We start from the raw sequence: 19,688 nt of genomic DNA on the forward strand, positions 1-19,688 counted from the left end.
TATCCTCGGCTCACCGCTCGCAACCCCTCGCCGACTCGGGAAACGGCGGCTGGAACACGCGTCCTCTGAAACGTGCTCCTGCCAAGCCGTCGCACTGCAGATCCACAGCAATGCCACCAGACCTATAGTGCCGGAGGACAACACAGATCTGGCGGCTCCACTGCAGAACCACAGGCGCCCTATCGGCCACAGGGGTCGCTGGTGCGCGGTGAGCCGTGGATTCCCCTGCCGACCTAAGCCCTCCCTACCTGGGCAGCGCTCAGCCAATTGTGCACCGCCCCCTAGGAACTCCCGGTCACGGTCGGCTGTGACATAGCCTGGATTCGAACCTGCGATCTCCATTCTATAGGGCACATCCGCGCGGAGCGCCTTTACTGGATGCGCCACTCGGGAGCCCGGAACTGTACATTCTTACTGTACATTGCTTGCTATTTGTATAATGCCTGGGTTTTTATCCCTGTGCCAGCAGCCTCAGGGACTGCCACAGCCAGCTGCGCCTGTGGCCAGACCGCCGCCCAGCGCAGAGGCAAGAGCTTCAGGCCAAGCCACAAGGTGAGCAGCGGCACTAGGGGTTTGTTGCCACAGGCCCAGGGCCCCTTCTCAGGGAGCCATCTGGAGTATTGGCGTCAGTGCACCATAGACATCTGGGTGCTTACTACTGTTCTGACTGGCTACTCACTGCAGTTCAAGCACGGTCCCCCTCCATTTTCGGGGCGTTACTGCAGCATCAGTCACGGACCCACAGGATGCCGCTGTGGTGTATCAGGAGGTAGCAGCTCTGCTGAAAAAAAACGGGCTATTCATATGGTACACCCCCTCCAGTTGGAGCACGGGTTCTACTGTATGCCCACGCGGGATGGTGGCCTCAGACAAATCCTCGACTTCAGGCAGGTCAACCTGTTCTATGCCGAAGGTTCAAAATGTTGTTGCAGTCATTCAGGCCACCACGGTGGTCCTCAAAGATGGCTATTTTCGTATCCCCATAAATAACGGCGCACTTAAGTACCAGTCTTAAGGGTCTTGCCGTTTGTCCTCTTTCCAGCTCCCCATGCCTTGCTGCTGGTGCAAACAGTCTGCCCATCTCCACCTCGGCGTAGCGTTGGGCAGTGTCACCAAAAGGGAGGCCGGTACAAATAACGCGTCCAGCCTGGGCTGGGGTGCTGTGTAGAATGGCACTTCACATAATGGTTTGGAATTGCAGGCAGTTTAACTAGCCTTGCAGCATTCGTTGCAGAAGGTTCGAGGGAGGCATGTGCTTGTCCAGGCAGACAACGCAACAGTGGTGGCTTATGTCAACCACATAGGTGGCCTCAGGTCACCAGTCTCCATGGCGTGGCCGTAAGCTTTGCTCTGGGCACATGAGAACCTACTCTCACTATTTAAATATGTCTGAATTCACAGGTCATTCTATTTTTTTTATTAGTATTAATAAGTCCTGCTTAAACAGAGCATGTTGTATTTCTCTTGCCTAACTGAGAATGGAGCCAGTAAAATGTGTTCTTGGTCTCTGCTTCGTTCCGAAGTGTCTAAATCACAAAACTGCAGGTGGCAAGAACTGCCATTTTATGAAAGCACTCGCTTCACTGCTGTCAATTCAGCTGATGATGTTGGTGGCGTTGAACTTAAGAACTAATAATGAAAGCTTTATTTTGGAGGGACTTTGCTTGTAATATGAAGCTTTCACAAGAGTGTGGTGAAATTACTCAATTAAAGAAAGTAGTGTGTTTACAATGACCACTTGCTTCTTGCCTTGCATTACATTGGCTCTTTTACTGTAGTCCAAATTCAATCAAAAGACTTGTTGCTGAAAGCTTTCTTCATGATCTCAGTTTTGTTACGGGCGTTTAAACATGACAGAGCACCATTGCTCTGGTTTCTATAGCAACACCTCTTGGACTATTTGTCTTCATACTCTGTGTATGCTTCCTCGCTGTGATTTTAAAGTGCTACCTGTGTGTTATGCTGTCTGTACGCCTAATACTTTTTGACTGCAAAATAAGGTGTTGGCAGGTCAGTACTACAGCAGATTTGTTCAGAAGAGCACTTGGTTCCTACTGTAGCTGGAAAACATGTGTCTTTAGAGGCTAACCAACAGAGATACAGTATGCATGACTTGGTATCAAATTTGATTGTGTAGAGAATTAATTGAATCTGAAATATGCAGTACATGAGCAAAACAGAATATACAGTCTCAGACAAAAGTATTGGCACCCTACACTTAATATAAGGTAATTCAAGAAAATGTGCATTTAGTGAACATAAGCCACTAAGTAATGACAAAGACCAAATACACTAGTTTTAACAAACAGCTTTTCTGCAGAAAACAGGAGCACTTAAGCAATTTCAAATATTTATAAATGGCAAAAGTATGGGCACCTTTACATCAAGTCTATAAAAATGTAATAACTAATTTTAAAATATATTCTTTGATTGAAAACCGTTACAGCAGTTAAGCTATAAAGTAAATAGCCAGAAAAAAGAGGCAATTATTTCCAACATCTGTTTTAAGAGTAGTTCATGAAAGAACTGTACAAAGGCACCTGAACACAGAAGAGTTGTATGCATGTAGACCTTGCTGCAAACCTCTTTTAAAGAAAATTCATAAAAGTCTACAATTTGCCAAGAAAAAAAAAAGGGAAAGCCTTCAATGAAGAAAACCTACAGTTAGACATAGAGGTGGTTTGATCATAATATGGGGGTGTTTTAGCAGTTCAGGGACTGGAGACATTCATGTGAGACTGATTGGCAGACAGTTTATCTACCAAGACAACAGCCCAAAGCATAAGGCAACTCGGGAATTCTTGAATAAAACGACCCAGATCTCAGTCCATTAGAAGTGCTTTGGACCGATATGAAAAAATCTGTAGACAAGCATTGTGTATCCGATCTGTCTGAGCTGAAGGAATTATGCAAGACAGAATGGGCCCCACATGTCACCAACAAGATGTGACATACTGGTTAAGAATTATTATAAATGCCTGAAAGCCCTAATAAAAGCAAAACAAGCCCCCAAAAATACTAAAGCAGGGGTGCTAATACTTTAAATGAAATAAGTTTGTTTGTTTTTTGATAAAGATTATTTGTTAAATTACTTGAAAACGTCAATTTTGTTTATTTAAAAATGGTTTACTAAATGCTTGTCCTTAATCTGTTACCTTGAATTATGGTATAATAAGCGTAATGCGCCAATACTTTTGTCTGCGACCTGTATTTAGAACTAAATAACTGTTTTAAAATTACATGTCATAGTATGTGGCAGTCAGACGGGGATATAATGTGTGTTTTTAATAAAACCAAGCTTTTGTATGTAGGAAGCAATAAACTGAAAATGGTGGGCTGATGGCAGAATATTGTGCTTTAAATGCTATAGTAGAACATTTACAGTACAGTTGTATTATAGACCGGGACTAAATGTCTCTGATTTATTATACAAAAACATTCTGTAAATTTGTTTATATGGTACAGTATCTGACCGCCTTTTCCCCCTCTACTTTAATAAATGCTTTTAGGAACTGGTGCTAGGAGTTAGTTTTATGCTGAAAAACACAGGCAGAGAAATTAATATTTCTTAAAAAAAAAAAAAAAAAAAAAAAAGGGTAACTTTTTTTGTTTGTCAAAACCACTGTTTCTGCAAACCTGCCTCTATTACACTCAGCTTCTCGCAGCTAGAGTAAGGGACTTTACTCTGAATGCTAACAACCTGTATCTGTTGTATTAAAAAAAAAAAAACAATATCAATGAGAAATCTAAATATGCTGTCAAACAAATGCTAGTAACATTATTTAGAAGTTTGAAATGGAGAGGAGGGATACAAACGGGGGTCTGAATATTCATTGTCATTATGCAGCAAACAAACTTGAACAACAGATTAACATCATGGGAATTATACCTTAAAATAATTAACGTTGTTTATGGAGCAGCTTTATTGTTATAATTAAATATGTACACCCACCATCCTGATAATAGTTTTATGGCCCGAAGTCCCTTTAATATGTTGAAAACAAATATGTGTTTTGTAAACAGAAAAGTCTGGGCTTACCTTTGTTTAACCTTTGTATGATTAGAAAGCTCATTCAATCACACTTCACCCTTTGACTTGGAGGTGGCATTTTAATAAGAAAAAAAACAATTCCCATCTGAAATTTTAAGTATTGTGGATGTGCCCTTAACACTGCACTACACTAAAGCTCCCTGGATCATTCCATAACGCATTGTATAAACCTATGTACCATTACAGTTTCTAACCAGTGGAATATTACTGTAGATGACATTTAACTTGTAACAACCTAATAAGAGGGCTGGCCGTGGTGGATATTACATTTAAATCATTAGCGGTGCTTGGAGAACACCAGGCAGACATTCTAAGAAATTGACACTTTACCATCTGGAGCAGGACAGTGCCAATATGCCATCTGGTTGTGCTGCTGGTAGATTACTGCTTTAAAGTGCATGAGACTGCATTTTAATTCAGCATGTGCAGGTCCCCTGTGGCATCACACAAGTCGATTTTCATATTATTGGCATTATTATTATTTATTTCTTAGCAGGCTCCCTTTAATTAGACTTGGTGCATCTCTATGCAAAATGGAATTTGTAAAACTTTTGTAGAAAGATGCACCGCTTTTGAATTTGATAATTTGAACAAAAGTGTGAATTCCCCAAAAGGCAAAAGCATTCGGCCCTGATCTTTTTTTATTAGTTTTTTGTTAAGCCAAAAACATCTAGAAAGTGTCCACCAGGGCAGTTAAAAAGGAGGTGAACTATGATTAAAATGGAAGCAAAGTAGAGTCCAACTGGACCTATGGAACCTGTGTTACCAAAATAAAAAAATGACCTTCACAATACTGACCAGTGTAAAACAGTTCCTGTATATGTATTTTATGCTGCGATGCCATGCAGAATACTGAGTAAGCAGGCATGCACCATTACTAAAACATCAAGAGCTGGACCAGTTCTGCAATGTACAAACAGACTGAAATGCAATTTGACTTTTCATTGTGTTTATGCAAGTGAGTCTTTTTAATGTGTGACTCACTTGATTAGAGGTCCATCACATTGCTTTAGTAAATGTCTCTTTGTAGCTGTCTTTAACCACCTCTCAATACAATAACATGATTTCTTTACTCTAGATGCCTGCAGGTTTAGTATACTGTACAGTCTGCCTGCTAGATCCTCTAATAGCTCGAGACTGTCAGGATGCTCTTGCAGAATGATTGACCTGTATATAGATGCAATGAAGATCTTCCAGTGGAAACTATCGGTGTCACTGCCATTAACCACCATAAACTTGATCTACAGTAGATTCTATTTTATTCCTTGGGGCTTAATAACAGTTTTTCAGTAGGAGATCACTAAATTACACTTATGGAGACATTTCTAAAGAAATAATTTTGTTAAAATTTTAAAACTTATTTTTTACATTTCATCCTAGAGTGAAAACGTTATTCTCTTCATAATCTGCAGATTCTCAGCTGTTTAGAAAGGTATAATATGGTATACTTTCGGTGGATATTTGTCCTCTTACACAAGCTGAAAGTCACGTTATGTCAGTCAGACCTCAAACAGGTAGAATGTTCACTGAAGACGAAGGGTTAAAGGATTGGTTTCTAAGCTACATTACCCAGAGGAACGCCGATGATGCTTGTTTAATACAGTTTGGTTTCCTATATGGCCATTGGATAAAGAGAAGTCATTGTTTTCTGGGTGTTTCAGTGGGTCTCACAGTGCAAAGTTATATTAAAAATAATGAAGTCAATCTGTACCTTGACAAATCTATTGCCAACCACCCGAGATTAAGAAGCTTTTTAAAAAATAAATAAATTGCTAAACCGTTACATATAAAATAGTTTAAAGGTATTTGTACATTTTATTATGTTAACTATTCTTCTTAGAGCTGGCAGTCAAACTTTACTGGGCTCCTGCAGACAAAGGCAATTTTAATAGTATTGTTGCAGTCATTTAAATGTGTTTGTTACTGTGTGTGACTGAGGGTTTGTGAATTAAAAAGATATGTGTAGTTGTGTACTCTGTATTTATTTTTTCTTTGAGGTTTAGAGTTACGCATTATTTTTTATTTATTTATTTATTTAATTAATTTTCATTTGAATGTTTCCGACTTCGGCAGTTTAGAGTTTTCAGGACCGTGCATGGCTCCCTAGAAATCTACGGGAGTTTTTCTAGCAACAGAACTTTGTGATTAAAAGAAGAAAAAAAGTACATGTCTGATGGGCAAAGTATGAAGCTAAAACTTGTTGTCCCGGCCATCTGCTGCTGTGAATTGCACACCCCTGCTAATGTAATGTAAACTATAATATAATCTCTATACAAGCAAATAGAGCTTAAGCCAAGATTATGTTGTATGGAAAACACGTACTGTACTATTGGAAATACAAGTTTACATCTGGGTTCTTTTTTAAAAGGCAGATTTTCCAATAATTTAAACAATCGATCAATGCTTTGTGTAGAAACACCAGACTAGAAGTGTGATTTTAAAACAGTAAAAATCACCTATTCATACTGTATGCTTGAATAATGACTTGGCTTTCTCAAGCAGGAATAGTATGTGGTAGGAAGCCCTCCCCCACTTTATTTTATTTTATAACCTTTGATAGATTACATAGCCTATTTGTCGCAGTGAATTTTTACCTGAGCTATTTATTTGGTGTGTGTGTGTGTGTGTGTGAGTGTGAGTGAGTGAGTGAGACGGGAGGCAGTAAATGTTGAATGTGTGCTGATGGGAATCCTGGCTGCTGCTTCCCTGCACAGCAGAGCCTCGCCCAACTATTTAAGGATGCAAGGCCGTAGTGGGCTTTATGTAAGTGTGTGTGCACTCACAAAAGAGTAGCTTCCAGCAGGCAGTCAGGGACTCCCCCTCTCCACACTGTTTGTTCCCCACAATCACACTGCAGCAGACAGCAATATCCTGTCCTTTTGGCTGCAGAAGTATACATCAGTTAAGGCAAATATTATTTGTTACATTTATTTTAATATGAAAATCTAGCCTGACAAACAAAGAAGATAAGTTTGAAGGGATTTTTTTTCTTTTTCTTCTTTTTGTGGAGATGTATCATGGTAGTTTTTGGCTACTGAAACATCTGGCTGATGATAAGCTGAGGTGATCAGTTAAAATAAATAAATAAAAATGCTCAATTGATATTCAGGATGAATATGCACCTCATCTGGTACTGGCTGCAAAGAGATGATGTCATCTGGTACCTGATTGGCTGTTTGGCCACCCAGGGGGGAGAGAGAGAGAGAGAAGGAGAGAGAGGGAGAGAGAGGGAGAGGGAGGAGGAAAAAAAAGATGCCGGCACTAGCCTTGATGGTGGATTCAGCTTGTGGAATTTTTGGATGGGTGCTCTGATTGATTTTAATATTTGGAATTGACCACACCTGGCCATGTGATCTATTAGAAGCGTTGCTACTTGCTTGTGAGGGGGAATTGAGATTTTTCTTCTAGAGGGATGAGGCGACTGATTTGCAAGAAGATTTGCGACTGTAAGTTGTGGGAGACACTGCACTGGGTGGAATGAAATGGCTAAGAGAGGGCTTGCTGCTAAGGTGTGGGAGGATGTGTAGCTGGAGAAATAGTAGATGGGAACCAGGCAGAATGCACAAAAAAAAATCCTGCACTTGCTGCTGTTTTTAATTTTTTAATGTTTTTTTTTTTTTTTTTTTGCATTGAACTGCAGTGCATTGTTAAGTGGGTTGTCACACTGATGGAAGCATGTCTGCATTCAGCAGCTTGCTGTTATTTTTCCTGCTCCGATTATTTCTCTCTGATGCATAAATATCTATCAGTTTTCATTGCATAAAAAGCAAGTGACTAGGGAAAGGAATAAACAGTACTGTGTTATAGTAGTTTTATGTAGAGGTGCCATTTCATGTCATAGGGGCGGGATGGGTGCATTATGGTGTCTGTTGAAATGCACTATAAAACAGTAAATATTTTGTAATGGTTTCCTGTCATCGTCTGTTTAAAAAATGCATCAGCTTGCATATTTATTTATTTTTGTCCTTTTAAAAGGCCCTCCACAAAAGGGGCTGGTAATTAGTATTGATTTCCCCTGCTCTCCTCCCCCTCTCTCTGTTATGGCTCAACTATAGAGATGTTCTTTAATTTGAGCCATTGTTTTGTTTCTCCAGATAAAAGTTTTGAAGATGACGAGTCCGTGGATGGGAACAGGCCCTCGTCAGCCCAGCCTGCGTTCAAGGTCCCTGCACCCAAGAAGCCTGGCAATCCTAGCAGCAGCTCCAGGAAACCAGGCACAGCAACCGGGAAGTTAGGAGGTAATGTAACCTCATCATTGTTTGAAAGCCTGACCTGGGTGTGAACCCAGCCTGTGGTATGGAAGTATGAGGAACTCTCGACCCATGTTGCACATGGACCTGGTATTATCTTAGCATGTCCTTGACACAAGGCTACAATTTCATGACGTCACATTGGCTAATGCCCAAGTGAAAAAATAAAACAAACATTTACAGCAGACTCTGACTAATCTAAATCCCGCTAGTGCCAACAGACTTGCAGTAAAAATTATTCTGTCATAATGAAATGTCTGTCAGTAGCAGATATAGAAGCCAAACAAAATCTAAATTCTGTCAGTGTAAAACATTTACAGCCTGTTTTTATTCAATGGGTTGTTGGTAAATATGGATTAAATAAATATGAAAAAACAGAACTATTTTTACTACTTCTACTGTATATTCAAATATCTTTTAGTATTTTTTTTTTTTTCTATTTTGTGGACCGCTATCAGGAAGCAGACCTTATTACAACTCCAGTTATACATTCACCTACAGGTAGCTCTAACTGAAGGGACATCAGCTTTCTCTGTGCCTTGAAACCTGTTTGCAGCTTCTACAACTTATACTTCACATTTTCAAGTTGCAGGTTAGACAAGTAAAACAGGCATGCAGTTTCAAGTTGAATGTTTTCAAGGGCAAATACAATCTGAGACTTGATATTTACTGCAGGAAAACCAAAATTTGTTAGTAGAGATAACAGCCAATGGCATTGAGTTTCTGGTATTACCATATGGTGTGAATTAAACAGACGGTGTTTTAAAACATTGGTATTGGTTAATAAAAACAGCGCTGTCTGCAACAGTCTTCACAACCTCATTTACTTTCTAAATTTGTTGTAATGGAGACTAGATAATGAATAAGCTTCACTGGGTGGGACGAACATTTTTATCATTTAACCATTTATCATAAATAAGTTTGTATCAGATTAGAGAGTAGACCTATTTTGTTGAATGCATTTAATTCTTGTGGCATTGTTACCATTTGACCAGAATATAAAAAACTTGGACGATGTTAACATCAACAGCAAGATTACCTTTACATTCCATTCCAGTGCCTAGTCCAAGTTCAAGGCTTTTCACACCTTAACAAGCCTTCTCGAAAGCCTAAAACTATGTCTGCAACTCCAGGGAAAATGAGATTCAGTTGTTGCACTACAGCATCACTGGAATATGTTAACCACATTCATTTAAATAATATAGATAAAGTTAACCCAAGGCACTACTTCAAATTTAGCACAGTGAGAAGAACAAGAGGGCATAAGTGGAAGCTGAGTAAAAGTAAGTTTAGAACAGAAGGTAAGAAGCACTTTTTTACACAGGAGAGTTATACATGCATGGAATAGCCTATTAGGTGAAGTAGTAAGTAGGATCTAAAACGCTGGGAACATTTAAAAAAAAGACTAGATTCTGTGCTTTTTATATTAGTTTCCCCCAGTAGGGGAACATGGTTTGCTAACAAGGGACGAGCATTTCTGCTTAGCCTTCACTTGTAAAAGATTACCTATGCTAATGCACTATTTCACTATGTAATTGTAGATACAACTTGTTATAATCCTCACGTGTTTAGTAGTATTATTTGCACTTACTGTAAACTATACTGTATTTAACACCTGTAAAGTCACCTTGGATAAAGGTGTCTGCCAAATAAATAAATAATAATAGTTTACCTTGGTTTACCATGTTTTTTTAATATGCTTTACCATACATAGCTATTATTTACAAAGTTTACCTAGGTGCTTTACCATGCTTTTGCTTTGCTTTATTACACTTTGCTATGCTTTTACTGTGGGAAACTTTTATTGGAGTTGGACTGAACACTGGAGAGTGTCATGTCAGAACTGAGCTGTGCTCGCTGGTAAAACCGGTGCACTCTGGTTTATGTGATTCACATAACTTTTATCATTTGGTTCTCTCGTAAGTACCAGTACAAATGGTTTGGTACTCCCCAAAATTAGGTGTCATCATCCAAGTCGCTGTCTAGCTCCACCTCCTCCTACGACAGTTCAAACAATTGAGATGTCAAGGATCAGGGGTGCAAATTTGGAGCTGGATTCTAGCCAGGGTACCTCGTATGGCACATTAAATTGTGACGTCAGTAGACATGTTTCATTTATTGTTTTATATTTTTTTGTATTCGTTTGCACCATAGTTGATGTTTCTCACTGGGTATGGGCTACTCAAATGGCCCACCCACACTCATCGAAGGTTTGTGTGGTGTGAGAAGTTGTAAGGGGGGCTTGATTTGGGCAGTATTTAATCATTTAGCACCAGCAGGCTCTCTGGTGCTAAACTTTCAAAACAGTTTAGCACCATTTTTCAAAATGATTGGCACCCTGTCAAGGTTGCTGGGTTCAGGATCAAAGGTTTCAGTGGTCATCTTACACATACGAATGTGCATCAGGGCAGAAAACCGTGAGGCTGATAGGTGGGATCGATATTTGTTTTTTAAAATGTTGACATCTGAAAACACACGCTCACAAATAACACTGCATAATGGCAGTGTCAGAGACAACAACAATAGTTTATGAATGTTTAAGCAGGAGTCCAGATTGCTGGTTATTACAATTTTTAACAAATCATCACACATTCTCTGTTTATTTCAATAGCCTACCACCAAATTCCATCACTGGAGATTCAAGAGCAAAAAACATTTCTTATTAGTGTTGTTAAACATGTTAGCTTGATGGCACAACAGTATTTATAGAAGGATATAACTCAGGGAAACAAAATATTATTTTAAGTGCTTAAGTAAATGTGTTTTTTTAAACAGGTTTAAATGTAATGGCTCTCAAACATCATCGTTTGAGAAGCGAAGCGTCGGCGAGCTTCCATAACGCCACTCATCGTAACTACAGCCCTCTTCTCTGAATGGACAGCTAAATAGAGATCCCTGCTATCATTGGTTGTTTCATGTGTCCATTAAAAAACCTTGAAGCAGTCAATAATAGCACTAGCAGGGATGGACTTTTTTAGTGAACTGGAACCCTCTGTCCTTAAGTGAAATATGGGGACTGGTATTTAATTATGGTGTGCGATAATGAGCTCAGTTACCCGGAGATCATTGACAGATCCCAGGGACCTTGAGACTCGGTAGAAAATCGTGAGGTTAGGCAGTATAGGTCACAGACAGCTAATATGCTTGACCTTGTAAGCGTGAGCACCCTCGCTCCCTGTATGAAAAATGCTTTCCTGTTAAAAAAATATACTGACGGTACACATATGCGTCTTAAAAACAATATGGAAGTCCGCTTTTTTTTTTTTTTTTTTTTTTTTATTGGTGCGCATGCGTACCAGTTATGTGAACCCCTGTGTATAGAAGCGAATGTATTTGCAGTTTAACTCAACCTTTAACATGAATGGATGGTCAACTGCAGCTTCTCTTTTTTTGTTGGTCCAGCAGTTCTGTGTTCCTTATGAGAAAATAACAATCTATAAATGCTTAGTGAAGAGTTCAAGGTTGCCACCGAGTTTAGAGCTCATGAAGGATAGCTACACTAGGGACCAAATGTCTTCTTCATCCACGGAAAGAGAACAGTATAAATGCAAAATACACCTCGCCAAAGCAGATTGTTTGGAAAATGTCACTTTTTAACATGAGATTCAGAGCTTTGGACTTGCTGATGATGATTTTGTACAATATCATTGTAACTAAGTAATTTATAAACGATTTACATGTAGCTTTTACATGAGTTGTCCAGTTTCCAAATGACCATAGTACATAGTAGTAAAGTAAATGCACTTGACATCAGTGACCTGGGGCCGTTTGTACTAATGGGGTCAAAAAACAGGATTGGATCCCGGCTCATTTTTAGGCCGATCGTGAAAAGGTGTTTGTGTACAGAACAGATTTTCTTTATCAGATCTTTGAACATAGTGACAATAAAGATTCAAAGGCGGACAATGTGGCTTTAGCGGTGTCATTTCGTGAGAAAGAAACTATACCCACGGGGGAAAAAATGATAAAAGTTTAAATAATAATAATAAATAAAATAATATTAGTAATACGTTAACTTGTTGTTTTAATTTAAAACATTAAAGCTATTATTATTTTTTATTTTTTTTAATTCCTATGAAGTTGGTTATTATTATAATAATAGTAATAATAATGTAATGCGTACAAGAATTATGAAACCTGCTGGCGATGGGTCTTACAGAGTCAACTCGGATGTTTGTAAAAAGCAGCAGTGCAGTATCCAGGACCTCTCTATCCAGGCACACAATTTGGCATTTTGCGTGATGCAGGGTGGACCTTGGCCTGACAATTTTTCAGGAATTCTGTGCTGATGCGAAGAATTTCAAAACAACAAACCCATTCCTCACTGGTCAGCAATACTGTGCAGTTACAGCAGCTGCAACAGAAATTGTGTGCTGTTCTGTCAGGATCCGGATCTCTCTCACAATCTGGATCAGATTCCCAGGAATCTGAATCCTTTCTTTCAGTAGGGTAGGCAAACTTTTTTTTTTTTAGATTTCAACAAACAAAACCCCAAATAGGTTATCAATAGTTTTTACTTTAACTTAGACGTGTCTGAAATTAAAAAATTAAAAAAAAAAAAAAAAAAATTAAACATTTAAAAATGCTTTTTTACGCACCAAATTTGACTACAGTTCCTGCCTGGTGTCCATCTTGGATTTAAGTTTTGCACTGTACTGACTTTAGCTTTTAGAATTTAAAACAATAAAAGATTTGTCACTAAAATATTAAAACTTTTCATTGGAAAAATTCATTCCAAGCTAGATTGTGATTTTAAATTGAAAGATGATATTATTTTTTTATTTTTTATTTTTTTTATTATGCTAGGCTAGAGCCTACCCCTAAAAACACTGCCACTCAACCAAGACTGTCAAGAGGGTGTGGCACCGAGACTCTGTACTGCATCATTTTTAAATGCATAGGTTGTGTTTAGAATATACAGAAACGTAACGTATTATAGCACATTTTAAAGGACATTTATTTGTCTGTTACAAAATTAAAATTATACCCATTAGTATTTCTTCGGGATCAAAAGGTCACATTAACAACATTTTACATATTAATAATTTGTTAAGAATGTTATTATACAACATTGGATTAATGCATTTGCCACTGAAAAAGCAGGTTATATAAATATAAATATAAATATATGAATATATAAATAATTAATGTGAAGCATTTTTTAAATGTTATAAATGTAATCCAATTTAAACTAAATCTGTGCATTGCAAAGTCATGTCTTCCAAATTTTAACTTCCTTACTTTCTATATTACAAATCCATGTATTTAAATGGTCTAGCATATTTGCAGAATCAGATCCACTGTGAATTGTATTGATGCTACTAACCCTGTGAGTGTCTGCAGCCTTCTCATTTCCAGCCGGCGGCCGGCTAAATTGCCTTCTACTTTTCCAGATGAGCCGTCTAAAATAGTTATTTAAAAAAAAGAAAAGTGCTCGTATGTTCCAGTGAATAGCATTCAAAATGTTTGTTTTCTTCCAGTAAAATAGCAGCAATTTCCACAATTCATTACGTATGTAAGTCGAGTAAAACATTCCTTCTCTGAGGGCATTTCGTTTCCGGGCTTATGTTTCCATGGACACCGTGAATCGGGATGGACCAATCAGTTTTGAGCTTACAAGCCATGTTGATGATGACGGCCGAATGATGAAGTGGTTATAAAATCAATCCTTATAAACGAAGTGCTGTTTTGTTTTAGTATTTCAGTACATACCAGTCATTTTCTGTGACCAGTTGAATCCCGTTGTCAGCAGCTTAAATTAATCCTTTTAGCTGTATCAATCGTCATTTTGTTAAAAAGGCTGATTCTTTACTGATTTAGTGCATATTTTTAAATTTTACAAAATAATTTATATCGAACACGGAATATCTTAACCCATTAATCGGTTTGCTTTCACTTTGAAACTTTTTTACTCCTGCACACTCACCAGCTCTATAGTTAGATCTAGTCATCGATCCGAGTGCCTCACGTTCTGGCAATGTTGAGCTACAACAGTATTACATATTGTAAGTCTTAAATAGACTGTATACAATATACGTTAATAACTTTTACCCTTTCCCTAGGTCCTACATAAACATTAATGTGATATCTACAGTAAGTGGTCTTACTATAAATGAACAGAAATTCAAGCTAGTAAGCTGTATATTACTATTGCAGTATTTTGTGGCAGACTGCGGCACCAGCCAAAAAGGGAAGCTTCTCCAGATTTCTTATAGCTCATGATAATCTCCTAAGTGGGACCGTTTGTTAGTTTGTGCTAATCTGCATTAATAAAATGAATATGAAATATCCAAAACCATCTGTGTATATAAATGTCATTTGTAGACCAAAGTGATTTTCCCTTTTCAACATTACTGTTTTTCATTTGATAAGTAATTTCCATGTTTTTCCATTTCGTATACCTAGTACTTGATATTTATGTACTCTGTTTACTTCCAAGCTACGTTGTTCAAGTGAATGCCAATACATTATTATTATTTGTATTTATTTTAAGCAAGCAACAGTTAACAGAATTGAAAAAATATTAAACGAAAGAAAAAAATGCAACTTGCTGTGAAATCGCATTAATGTTTACAGAAATTGCAACAAACGAATTTCTGAAGACTGTAAAATAAACCGCGTAACACAATTCTCGCAAGCGCAGTTTTATTTTTATTTATTTATTTATTTATTAATTAATTAATGCTCTTGCACATTCTCAGACTCGGTAGTTAATGAGAAACGGCGCCATGGGAAAGTATGTATACTCAGACTATTGGAAGACTAAAAATAAATGTAAGGACTGGTGGTTCCATGAAATGTTTTTTATAGAATGCAAAAGAAAAATGGAATACAGGAAAACAAAACACCACTTATGGCTACCTTTTCTGTATTCAAATTTACTACCAATTAATACTGCTTCTGTCTTATGCCTTTTAATTTAGAAACTGCTTCACATTTCTCTTAGTCTCACTTGATATTATGGTATCTAGCCTATATAATGTGACATTGTGTATCTTTCTTTCCCCACATTTCTGTGTAATTATTGCAAAACAGAACAGTTTGCTTAAATATGTGGACTTTGAAATATACTGTGTGCTAATTCAAGTTTGGTGTTTTTAAAATTCGAATGTAAATATATTATTTTGTAATTACTTTTCATACACATAAGTAACTTTTACTTGCTCTTTAAATCTGGACACCTAAAATCATAAAAAAAAAATATATATATATATACACTTATTTTTAATTTTGTGGTCATATTAAGGCACATGTTTAGGCTTGGGATATGCAGGATTTAGACCCCTGCAAAACCCTGAAATTAATTTTCGGTGTGGGGCGTTGCCCCCTTCACCCACGCTGGGGGAAGACTCCCATAACCCCCTGCCTTCTACTTAGGATTTCTAACCTCCTACTTTTAAATGAAAATGAAAAGACTGTTTTAAATTGTGCGCTCATAATACACATTATAATATGTCCTTTGGTTTAAACAATGAGTTTTGTTTTAGATGTGAAAAGGCTGCTCAGCTAGATAACTTGCATCGTTTCCGACTGACTGCATAGCAGAATGAGGCATCACAAACTTGAACACCCACAAGACAAAACAAGTCTGTGCTTGCCTGGCTTTAAAAAGATGCTTGTGAAAATCCAGCACAGTAAGTGCAGTGCAAATACCAACAAATTCATCTACCCTGTTCTTAACAAACTAAATAACAGATAAACAACCTTGATCTACCTAAAATTGAAAATCACAATCTATTTCTAGTAGCGAGGGCCTGGCTGGAAAAGAAACCTATAGTAGTTCTAGGGACTCTTAATTCAGTGTCCTGTAACTTGGTAAACCAAATTACAGCATGAAGCCTGCTGTAGGAATATCTTGGTTCATACGGAAATACAATGCTGGATCTATGAAACCTCCTTTTTTCTTCAGTACTGCACAGTGTATTTGTAACAGTTAATCCACAACATACTTGATGTATACAGTACATTGACCCCAATTAATATTTAAAGCAGCTATTTTCTAAAGCTAATTGTAATTGCTTTTGCATGTGGGAGGGGGGAGGACCATTGGCATGGAACTAGACAATGAAGCCAGACAAGCAGTAACTGGCAAAGCTCATCACGGGTCACTGCAGTGCCAGTGGACCGCTCAAGTAATGGAAGGCTTCTGCAAAGACTCGATTAGAATAATTCAACATGCTTTTCTTTTCCAATAACCAGTTACGATGTTTGAAAGGATTTCTATTGGGTGTATTGTGTATTTTCCTATAAAATAATACTTTATATCTTTAAACATTTTATGTTTATTCGAGAACATTTTACTTTAATAAAACAAAAAAATAAGTGCCACCAAATGTATTAATGTAACGAAACAAAATTGCTACTGTTACCTGGAAGCATTTGTTTTCTTTACTTGTGTGGCGAATCTGCCATTATTATTATTATGTATTTATTTATTTATTTATTTATTTATTTATTTATTTCTTTCTTAGCAGACGCCCTTACCCAGGGTGACTTACAGTTGTTTATACAAGGGTTCTGAGCACCCGCTTATTTTTCCCCATGCGGTGCATAGGCTTCAGTATAACAATCATGTATTTACTGTAGTTTAAAATAAAGATGCAATAAAGTTGTTTAGGCTATATTAAACGATTGTGTTTTTTTGTTGTTTTCTTTTTGCAATTACATTCAAGTTACGTAAAAAAAAAAAAAAAAACTTGTGTCAAAATGTTTAATAGTCAAAAGTTCCACATTTCTTCAGTAAATTAACAGCGAGCTAGCGTTTTATTGTTTTACAAACAATATTTGTGTTTTTATTGGGGGTGACATAGGGTACTCGGGTATCCGGGTTACGCATACCTTTAATGGTATGCGACAGGCTTGCCACTGGTGTGCGCCGACAGTTATTTATGACGATATGATTCATCAAACCACAATGCTCTGTCAATCGCACCATCGTGTATCAATCTGTTTGTACCACTGAAGCACATAAAAGTGATAGCTTATCTAAATTAATCCATGACGTAAAGTTAAAAGCCTAAGCATATTGTTTAAAATCAGTATTTAACTTCACAATGTATGCAGTGCTCACACAGTTCATGTTTTACGCCTCACACAGACAGTTAGTTCAGTGCCGCTTACTGCTCAATGCAGAGCTGCTTCCGTCTTCATTGGGTCACGGACGATAATTATGATTGTCAGTAATCGTGATTATCGATTATTGCTCCAACCCTACTAGAATGCAACACAGTATAGCTAACATTAGCCATAATATAGATGTAAAAAACAAAAAATGCAAGCTATTTGGATAACCATGTAAAATCTACCTGATAACAGGTGTGCTTTTTGTTAGAGGAAGCAGCTATATATACCTCTTGTTTTTAGTTTAACTCTACGAGGAAACTCCTGTTCGTAACCCTTTGGATACTTCCTGATCTTGCTGTATTCCAACGCTGGTTATACTACTTTTTTTTTTTTTTAATAAATAGCCTCAAAACTAGTCAGGAATGCTCTGGATCAATTTAAAACAGTGCTTTTATTAAATTACACCCATTCTGTTTGGAGGTTTCACCTCAAGTACCCCTTTACAATTTCCTCTCTTCTGAATGGTACACCCCCCCCCCAGTTTTATTTAAAATATAATTTGCCACAACAGTTTGGGACTGCTGGTTTAGGACAGAATACCAAACAACAATTCTTAAAACATTTAATTATTAGTCTTTGGATGCACAGAATCAAAAGACGCTATTTGGGAATCTCTTCGGAAATGCACGTATTTGCTTTCTGTTCGGAAAAGTTGGTTGATACACAAGATGTTTGAAATTGGTGATGGCAGAATCTTAGTAGTGTTAACAAGTCTGTTTGTACTGTACAAGCTTGTTTTAACAATGTGTTTTTTTACAGGTCTGTCAAAGGAGGGAGCTGGGGTAATTGATGAAGATGACTTTATCAAGGCCTTCACTGACGTCCCTGCAGTTCAGGTGAATACAAAATTGTTTGGATGAAACATATAAATGCATTCCTGGCATATTCTGAGGAATTCAGTTTGGAGGCTAACCATTTTACATGAGCACACCTGATACAGAAAGTGTGGTGTAAATTCAATGAGCCCCCAAATATGAGGCCTGAGGAAAAAAAATAATATTTTATGATAAAGTAATTGTAACATTAAACTTTATTCTTGAGACAAGTAAGCGTGCTTTTGGATATTATCTCAAGACACGCCTCTAGTTATGTATAAACAATATTGATCTAGGATGTTATCACAATATCCTTCTATCTTACAGCAAAACTACATTCATATCTAAGCGCAATCAGAAGTTACAATGAACATATACATTTTACAGTAATCAGAATTCTGGCTATACATATGATTGATTCATTCGGCATATGATTTAATCTTTTGACAATATTCAACTTTATCATATATCCGTGCTATTCAACAGTCAAAATCAAAACAAATAAATCCTGTTGAAAGTAATACCTTTTTTATTTTTCAAGTTACAAAAATAGAAAGTAACGTTTTAGATTGTATTAATTAGTTTCCAATGTATAATAAAGTATTATACAAATTGTTTAAGAAAAAATAACCATATGTTCAGTTGTAATTTAAGATTCTAAATGTATCCAACATTTAATATTGCATTAATATATATATATATGTTTTATGTAATAATTCAACATAGGGTAATATCATTAATTCACTCAATTTAAAGAGAATTAATCATACAACTGAGTTATGCACCATGGAAATTCGTAAGTTGTTTAATTACCAGTCCTTAAAAGTGAGAAGTTGAAACAGTCTTGCAATGAAGAATTGCTGTATATAGCATTCTCCTCGTGGTTAAAAGCGTTTCAGTTGAGAAACTTGATCTTCAGTTTGTAGTCCTCTCACAGTTAAAGGATTTTGAAGAAAAAACAAGGTGGCTTTTTCTTCAAAACTCCATGTCCCATGATGCAACAAAACACACAACAAATGGTTTCCTCTTCCTGTGTGTCTCAGTGACACAGCGTCAACTCTAAAAGATTTAAAAAGCACTTTAAGTAACTTCAGATTTTTTACTTCATGTATTTTAACATACTTTTAGATTTAGTAGTAAAAAAGTATTTTTATTCATCGTTTTGAAGTAAGGTCTTTTCTTCAAGAAGTCGTTTTCCAGCAGCTGTGTTTGTTTTCCGTGAAGTTGAAATGTTGAGAGGTATTGTCTTGGCAGCGATTTTAGTCCGATTGCGTACATATTTTGATGTTTGTGTAGCTTTTCCAAGAGACAGCTTTCTTAAGATGTTTTCATTTTCAGAGTGTCTTCCATTTCTTTGAGAGAGACAGTGACAGATTTTCCATCTTGCAAGTGTTTAAATAATTGAATATGGGCAGGACATGCTCAAGATTATCGAATCACAGAAGAGTT

General features: G+C 37.1%; 1 protein-coding gene across 27 annotated transcripts in view; it reads left to right on the top strand.

Annotated features, from left to right (window-relative positions):
* The window catches only part of LOC117400275 (CLIP-associating protein 2-like), a 151,557-nt gene that overhangs the window by 51,665 nt on the left and 80,204 nt on the right, over nucleotides 1–19,688 (top strand). For 20 of the 27 annotated variants that reach the window (XM_059022847.1, XM_059022848.1, XM_059022854.1 and 17 more), the window contains exons 8-9: nucleotides 8,146–8,289; nucleotides 18,184–18,260. In XM_059022847.1, the coding sequence (XP_058878830.1) occupies nucleotides 8,146–8,289; nucleotides 18,184–18,260 (221 nt within the window). Of the gene's footprint in view, nucleotides 1–7,285; nucleotides 7,498–8,145; nucleotides 8,290–18,183; nucleotides 18,261–19,688 lie in introns of those variants that run through there. The other 7 variants (XM_059022868.1, XM_059022865.1, XM_059022867.1 and 4 more) reach the window with 2 other exon arrangements.

The sequence above is a fragment of the Acipenser ruthenus genome, chromosome 4 (genome assembly GCF_902713425.1).
Source record: "Acipenser ruthenus chromosome 4, fAciRut3.2 maternal haplotype, whole genome shotgun sequence".
Classification (NCBI taxonomy): Eukaryota; Metazoa; Chordata; class Actinopteri; order Acipenseriformes; family Acipenseridae; genus Acipenser; species Acipenser ruthenus.